We start from the raw sequence: 8058 nt of genomic DNA, 5'->3' as shown, positions 1-8058 counted from the left end.
CAGCAGGCTAAGATAAAAGGTAGGGAAGAGGGACTTGGGGGAGGGGCATTGAAATTGCGATAGGTGGAGGGAGATCAAGGTGAGGGTGATAGGCCGGAGTGGGGTGGGGGCGGCGAGGTCAGGAAGAAGATTGTAGGTTAGGAAGGCAGTGCTGAGTTCGAGGGATTTGACTGAGACAAAGTGGGGGGAGGGGAAATGAGGAAACTGGAGAAATCTGAGTTCATCCCTTGTGGTTGGAGGGTTCCCAGGCAGAAGATGAGGCGCTCTTCCTCCAACCGTCATGTTGCCATGGTCTGGAGATGGAGGAGTCCAAGAACCTGCATGTCCTTGGTGGAGTCGGAGGGGGAGTTAAAGTGTTGGGCTACGGGGTGGTTGGGTTGGTTGGTCCGGGTGTCCCAGAGGTGTTCTCTGAAACGTTCCCCTCTGGACCTGGGGACTTGTCCACCTTAATGCCTTTTAGAATACACAACACTTCCTTCCTCCTTACATCAATTTGACCAAGACTAATTAAAGAGCTATCCCTAACCTCAACATCCGCCATGTCCCTCTCCTCGGTGAATACCGATGCAAAGTACTCATTAAGAATCTTACCCATTTTCTCTGATTCCACGCATATCTTTCATCCTTTGTCCTTGAGTGGGCCAACCCTTTCCCTCGTTACCCTCTTGCTCCTTAAAGATGAATAAAAGGCTTTGGGATTTTCCTTAACCCTGCTCACTCAGGATATCTCATGACCCCTTTTGGCCCTCTTAATTCCTCAGATTGATCCTACATTCCCGATATTCTTCCAAAGCTTTGTCTGTCTTCAGTCGCCTAGACCTTATGTATGCATCCTGTTGTCTCTTAGCTAGTCTCACAATTTCACATGTCATCCATGGTTCCCAAATCTTGCCATTTCTATCCCTCATTTTCACAGGAACATATCTCTCCTGAACTTTAATTAACCTCTCTTTAAAAGCGAAAATCTACATATTGAATGTGGATTTCTCTTCAAACGGCTGTTCCCCAGCTCCTGCTGAATTTTGGTATAGTTGGCTTTCCCCCAATTTAGCACACTTCCTTTAGGACCACTCTTGTCTTTGTCCATGAGTATTCTCAAACTTATATAATTGTGATCACTATTCCCAAAGTAATCCTGTACTGAAACTTTAACCACCTGGCTGGAATCATTTCCCAACACCAGGTCTAGTATGGCCCCTTCCCGAGTTGGACTATTTGCATACTGCTCTAGAAAACCCTCCTGGATGCTCCTTACAAATTCTGCTCCACCTAGACCTCTGACACTAATGTTGAGAAAATTAAAATCTCCTATCACTAACACTCTGTTACTCCTGCATTTCTGTGATCTCTCTATGTATTGGTACCTCTATCTCACGTTCACTGTTGGGATGCCTCTAGTGCAATCCCAACATTGTTACCGCACCCTTCCTATTTCTGAGCTGTGCCCATATTGCCTCACTGCTCAAGTCTTCCATCGTGCCCTCCTTCAGCACAGGTGATATCCTCTCTGACCAGTAATGCAACTCCTCCACCTCTTCTATGTCCCTCTCTGTCCCGCCTGAAGAATCGAGATCCTGGGATATTGAGTTGCCAATCATGCTCTTCCCTCAACCAAGTCTCAGTGATAGCAATAGCATCATACTCCCAGGTACTAATCCAAGCCCTAAGTCCAACTGCCTTACCTACTATACTTTGTGCACTAAAACAAATGCACCTCAGACCACCAGTCTCTCTGCATTCATCCTCTGCTTCCTGCCTACTCTTCCCCTTATTTACGCTGACTTCATTATCTAGTACCTTACAGGCTCCTCCAAAGTGTGAGATTCCAGAGAATCACTTGCTGAAGGATAGGAATAGAACCAATACTTGAACAATTTTATAGCAATTTATTTGCAAAATTATACACACACTACCTGACACAAAAGTTCCAGTTTCAGTTTGTGTCCATATGTACATTTGAGAAAATACCAGAAGAATAAAATTCACTTTAAAAGGGACAGTACTGACCCACTGCATCAAAAAAACAAAAGAGGACTTTCAAAAAAATTTGTATCTCAGCAAAATGGCGTTTCCAGGATTAATGAGACAGTCTGGTGCTCCTTATGCCCACCAGTCACTGAAGGCCTGATGTATACCCATGGACATCATGTGCCCGATCTCCAGGGACACCCGGGCACTGACCCAGCCAAGGAAGAGAGTCAGACAGTCAGAACCAACATCCCCCTCGATTGCCCACTGCCTGCACCCTGTTGAGGGTCACTTTGGTCAGGCCCATGAGGGTTCAGGCCCAATCTGATTCAGGGCCCCGCTTCCCTCAGGCACCTGCTCACACGGTGACTCAGGGAAAAGCCCTATCCACAGAATGAGTCCCTATCCCCCACACCCATCCCCGGAACCAAAATCACAGACAGAGAAAGGGGGCCTCCCCCTTCCCCCCACTAAGTGACCCCGTGTGTGAGATCTTCCCCTCCTCCCCACAAAGTGATCCAGTGTGTGGGATCTTCCCATTCCCTCACCCAGTCACCCAGTCTGTGTGATCTTCCCATTCCCCCACCAAATGATCCAGTGTGTGGGATCTTCCCATTCCCCCACCCAATCACCCAATGTGTGGAATCTTCCCATTTTCCCACCAGTGACCCAGTGTGTGGGATCTTCCCCTTCCTCCCACAGAGAGGTCTTTATTTGGATGAAGCGATGAATCCCTCATCCTCCTGGATTGTTACTCTCCGGGGACAGATTTTCAGAGGCTCTGTGTTTTTACCCCCATCAATGAGACCCGGACTGAAGTAAGGATAGAGTTTCTCAGTGAATGTCCCAGTGAAAGTGTAGATATGGTTCTTGTTCTCTGAGTTATAAAAGGACACCTTCCCTCCATCATAATCCAGATAGATTCGGATCTTTCTCGGACTCACATTCAGCTCTAAGTTTTTCCATGGTTCCTCACCAGCCCAGTATTTATTCCCCTCTCTCAGCACCAGGGCCCAGTATCCATTACCTGGATTCAGGTAGACATCCCCCTTCCTGTTGATGGATTCCTTGGCCACTCCCAAATTCCATCGAGTCTTATTCCCCACCTCCACCTCCCAGGAATGTTTCCCAGACATAAATCCCTCTGATCCTAGGACAACGACAAGGAAATCAAATCTCTCCAGATTGTCAGGAAGTTGCTGCCGATTCCCAGTGTACCTCACGGTGCTCAGGTCCTCAGACAGGAGAAGGACAGGATGGGCTGTATTAGGGTCCAAGGTGACTGGAGCTGGGAACAGAAGGACACCGATAAAATGTTAGTCACACTCACTGTAACTCTCACAGCCGCTTAGTGACTGGGAACATCAACAATAACCCAGAATTAGAAATTCATCCCTGGGGAAAGAGTCAAACAGCACTCGGAGAAATGGGAAAAGACACACAGGGGAAGGTATTAGCCAAGGGAATAGACCCTGCAATGAGGCTGAGGAAACTCCGTTACATAGAGAGTGTGGCAGAGCGAAAAAGAGAGGGCATGCAACAGAGAAAGAGAAGAAAGTTGTAGAGAGGGAGAAATAGTGACAGTGACAGCGAGAGAATGTGAAGGAGTGTAACAGAAAGAAAGAGTGGCTTTGTGAGAGTGTGTGACAGAAAGAAAAAGACAGAATGACAGAGAAAGAGAGAGAGAGATAGGGCAGGAAATAGGGCAGGACAGGTAACTGATGTGGCTGTGAGGGAGCATTTTGGGACCATAGTTCTATTAATTTTTAAATGGTTATGGAGAGGGATAAAACTGGTCCACAGGTTCAAGTTGTAAATTGAATTCTAAGGTGAATTCTGATGGAATTTGAAAAAAGCTTGCAGGAGTTGATTGGAGTAACTTGTTTGAGGCAAAGGAACATCTGGCAAGTGGGAGGCCTTTAGAAGTGAGATAACTAGAGATCAAGGTCTATATGATCCTGTGAGGGTGGAAGGAAAGTTTGACAGGAATAGGGAACCTGGAAGACAGGAGATATTGTAGATTTGACCAGAAAAAAAAGGTGATATGGCTCATGTACAGGAGGCTTGGATCAAGGGAATCCCTGAAGGTATAGAGGGGATACAGGAGTTTACTGAAGACGGAAAACAAGAGGGCAAAAAAAGGGTATGAGGTGGCCTTGGCTGAGAAGATTAGGGTGAATCCAAAGAGGTACTTTAAGTATATTGAAGGAAAAAGAATAGCTAGAGAGAGAATAGGACACCTCAAGGACCAAAATGGGCATGTATGTGTAGAACTGCAGGAGATGAGTAAGGTTCCTCAATGAATATTTCTCCCCTGTGTTTACCATGGAGAAAGACAAGACAACTTGGGAACTTGGGGAAGTTAGTGGTCATATCTTGGGGACAGTCCATATTACAGTTGGGGAAGTGTTAGATTTATTGGAATGCGTGAAGATGGATAAATCTCCTGGTCCTGACCAAACATATCCAAGAACACTGCAAGAGGCTAGAGAAGAAATTGTGGGGGCCCTGGCTGATATTTTTGCATCATTGTTAGCCATGGGTGAGGTCCCAGAAGACTGGAGGGTAGCAAATGTTTTTACCCTTATTCAAGAAAGGCTGTGAAGAAAAACTTGGGAACTATGGAGTATTAAGCTTAACATCTGAGTTAGATAAGTTACTTGAGAAGATTCTGAGAACTAATATATGCATGCATTTGGAAAGACAGGGTTTGATTAGGAATTGACAACATGGCTTTGTGTATGGGAGATCGTGCCTCACAAATTTGTTAGAGTTCTTTGATGAAGTGATCAGTAAGGTTGATGAGGGCAGGGCAGTAGGCCTAGTCTATATGGATTGCTGAAAGCATTTGATAAGGTTCCATGTGGTATGTTCTGGAATGTTAGATTGCATGGGATCCAGAGGGAGCTGGCAAATTGGATACACAATTTGCTTGATGGTGGGAAGCAGAGGGTAATAGTGGATGGATACTTATAGGACTGGAGGCCTGTGACTAGTGGAGTGCCTCAGGGTCGGTGCTAGGCCCATTGCTGTTTGTTATCTATATCAATGATTTGGATGAGAAGATACAAGGCAGTAAGTTTGCTGCTGACACTAAAATAGGTGGTATTGTGGACAGCGAGGAAGGATATCAGAAATTGTAGCAGGACCTTGATCAGCTGGGGAAGTGGACTGAGAAGTAGCAAATGGAGTAAATATAGATAAGCATGAGGTATTATATTTTGGAATGTCAAATCAAGGTAGGAGATTCATGGTGAATGATAGGGCTTTAAGAAAAGTAGTGAATCAGAGGCACCTTGGAGTTCAGGTACACAGCTCTCTGAAAATAGGTAGACAGGGCCTTGAAGAAGGCTTTTAGTGAAGCTGAAAGTGAGGTCTGCAGATGCTGGAGATCAAAGTTGAAACTTTATTGCTGGAACAGCACAGCAGGTCAGGCAGCATCCAGGGAACAGGAGATTCGACGTTTCGGGCACAGGCCCTTCTTCAGGAATGAGCAGAGAGTGTTCAGCAGGAGAAGATGGAAAATGAAGTGTTGTTCTTTGAACTTGCGTTAAGGAACACTGCAACAGATCTGGGACAGAAATGTTGGTGTAGGAACACAGTGGTGTGTTGAAGTGGAGGCAGTGGGAAACTCTGGGTCATGTTTTACAGACAGAGTGTAGGTGTTCAGCAAAGCGGTCATCAAATCTGTGTTTCATCTCCCCCGATATACAGGAGACCACATTCTGAGCAGTGAATGAAATAAATGAGTTGAGAGAAGTGCAGGTAAGCTGCTGCTTCACCTGGAAGGTGTGCCTGAGGCCTTGGATACTGAGGTTGGAGGAAGTAAATCGGCAAGTAAGTCACCTTGTGCAAGACCAACCCCTTCCCACAAACGTCACTTCAATATATTACCACCTTTCCTGAGCTGTTAACAGTTCTGATGAAGAATCGCCAGACTCGAAATATTATCTTGCTTTCAAAGAACACAGAACATTACAGCACAGTCCAGGCTCTCTGACCCTCAATGTTGTGCTGACCTGTGAAACCAGCCTGAAGCTGAACTAACCTGCATTGTTGCATTATCATCCATATGTTTATCCAATGGCCATTTAAAAAGACATTAAAGTCGGTGAGTCTACTACAGTTGCAGGCAGGGAGTTTCACGCCATTACTACTCTCTGAGTAAAGAAACTACCCCTCTGACATCTGTCCTATATCTATCACCGCTCAATTTAAAGCTATGTCCTCTCATGCTAGCCATCACTATCCGAGGAAAACGTCTCTCTCTGCTAACACTATCTAATCCTCTGATCATCTTTCACATCTCTATTAAGTCACCTCTCAACCTCTTCCTTCTAACGAAAACAGCCTCAGGTCACTCAGTCTTTCCTCAGAAGACCTTCCTTCCATACCAGACAATATCCTCATAAATCTCCTCTGCATCTTTTCCAAAACTTACACATCCTTCCTATAATGTGGTAACCAGAACTGTACGCAATACTCAGCCAGATCCCTCCAGCCCGGCACCGCCTTCCTGACCTGCAGTCTTCTTCTTGACCTCTCCGCCTCCATCCTACTCCGACCTATCACCCTCACCTTGACCTCTTTCCACCTATCACATTTCCAACGCCCCTCCTCCAAGTCCCTCCTCCCTACCTTTTATCTTCTCCTGCTGAACACTCTCTGCTCATTCCTGAAGAAGGGCCTGTGCCCGAAACGTCGAATCTCCTGTTCCCTGGATGCTGCCTGACCTGCTGTGCTGTTCCAGCAATAAAGTTTCAACTTTTAGTGAGGCTGCACTTGGTGAGGGGCACTTTGTCCAAATGCCTTTCAAATGTTGTTAACGTACCTGCCTCAACCACTTCCGCTGACAGCTCATACCTTATGTGTACCACTCTCTATGTAAAAATGTTGCCCCTCAGGTTCCCTTTTATACTTTGGTCACTTTGCTGTATGAAGCATGTTATTAAACTGGAAAGAATACAGAAGAAATTTACAAGGATGTTGCCAGGGCTGAATGGCCTGAGTTATAGGGAGAGGTTGGACAAGTGAAGATTTCTTTGCTTTAGAGCATAGGTGACTAATAGAAGGGTATAAGAACATGAAATGGCATGGATAAGATGAATGCACTGAGTCTTTTTCCCAGGATTGAGAAATTGAAGACAAAAGGGCATCAGTTTAAGGTTAGATGGGTAAGTATATAAGGGAACCTGAGGGGTAACTTTTTTACATGGAAGATGGCATGCATAAGGAATGAACTACCAGCAGATGTGGTTGGGGAAGGTACCTTAACAACATTTGAAAGGCATTTAGTCAAATATATGGATAGGAAATGTTTAGAAGGATATGGGCCAAGTGCAGAGAGATGAGGTTACCATAGAAGGACATTTTGGTCAGCATGGAACAGTTTGGACTCAAGGGCCTGTAGGACTCAATGACTCTATGGCTCTATAGATTGTGTCAGAGTTTCACGTAGAGGATGCGTCAGAAATAGAGGGAGCGACAGACTGTGTGACAGAATGTATGACAAAGAGAAGAGTTGAGAATGCGTGACAGAGAGAGAAAGGAAGCAAGCTATATAGAAAGAAAGTGACCGAAAGATGCAGTGACCAGGAAAGAGAAAATTACAGAGAAAGAGAGGAGCAGAGAGAGGAAGAGAGAGAGAGTGACAGAGAAAGTGTGTGACAGAGAGTGACATTATGAGAGAAAGTAACAGTGTGAGAGAGTCAGAGAGGGAGAAAAAGTGACAGATAAAGAGAGTAACAGAGAGAGAGGGAGATATAGATTGTGACAGAAAGTTGTGCCATAAAGAGGGGGAGTGACAAAAAAAGTGTTTGTGTGTATGTGTGACAAAGAAAGAGTGGGGGTGTGACAGAAAGAGTGCAACTGAGACAGGGAGAGAGTTGGATTGATAACGTGTGACAGAGAGAGGATGTGATAAAGAGCATGTGAGAGTATGAGTGTGACAGAGAGAAATGAGAGACAGAGAAAAGGGAATGGGAGGTAGAGAATAAGTGATTGATTGGCAGGGAGAGAAAGAGAGAGAGAGAGACAGAGGAGGAGAGATTGTGCGTAATGGACAGCGAGAGAGACTGCATATGACAGAGA

The 8058-nt window shown here is 45.4% G+C and overlaps 2 protein-coding genes across 2 annotated transcripts in view; one reads left to right on the top strand and one right to left on the bottom strand.

Moving 5' to 3' along the window:
- LOC122541488 (zinc-binding protein A33-like) overlaps positions 1–8058 on the top strand; it is a 492570-nt gene that overhangs the window by 139903 nt on the left and 344609 nt on the right. The gene's annotated exons all lie outside the window — the stretch shown is intronic.
- The window catches only part of LOC122541487 (zinc-binding protein A33-like), a 19772-nt gene continuing 13585 nt past the window's right edge, over positions 1872–8058 (bottom strand). Inside the window, exon 6 of the mRNA XM_043678297.1 lies at positions 1872–3256. Coding sequence (XP_043534232.1) covers positions 2679–3256 — 578 coding nt within the window. The 3' untranslated portion in view covers positions 1872–2678. The remainder of the gene's footprint in view (positions 3257–8058) is intronic.

This window comes from Chiloscyllium plagiosum, chromosome 37 (genome assembly GCF_004010195.1).
Source record: "Chiloscyllium plagiosum isolate BGI_BamShark_2017 chromosome 37, ASM401019v2, whole genome shotgun sequence".
In the NCBI taxonomy this organism is placed as follows: domain Eukaryota; kingdom Metazoa; phylum Chordata; class Chondrichthyes; order Orectolobiformes; family Hemiscylliidae; genus Chiloscyllium; species Chiloscyllium plagiosum.
This window is presented reverse-complemented; position numbering and strand designations above follow the sequence as displayed.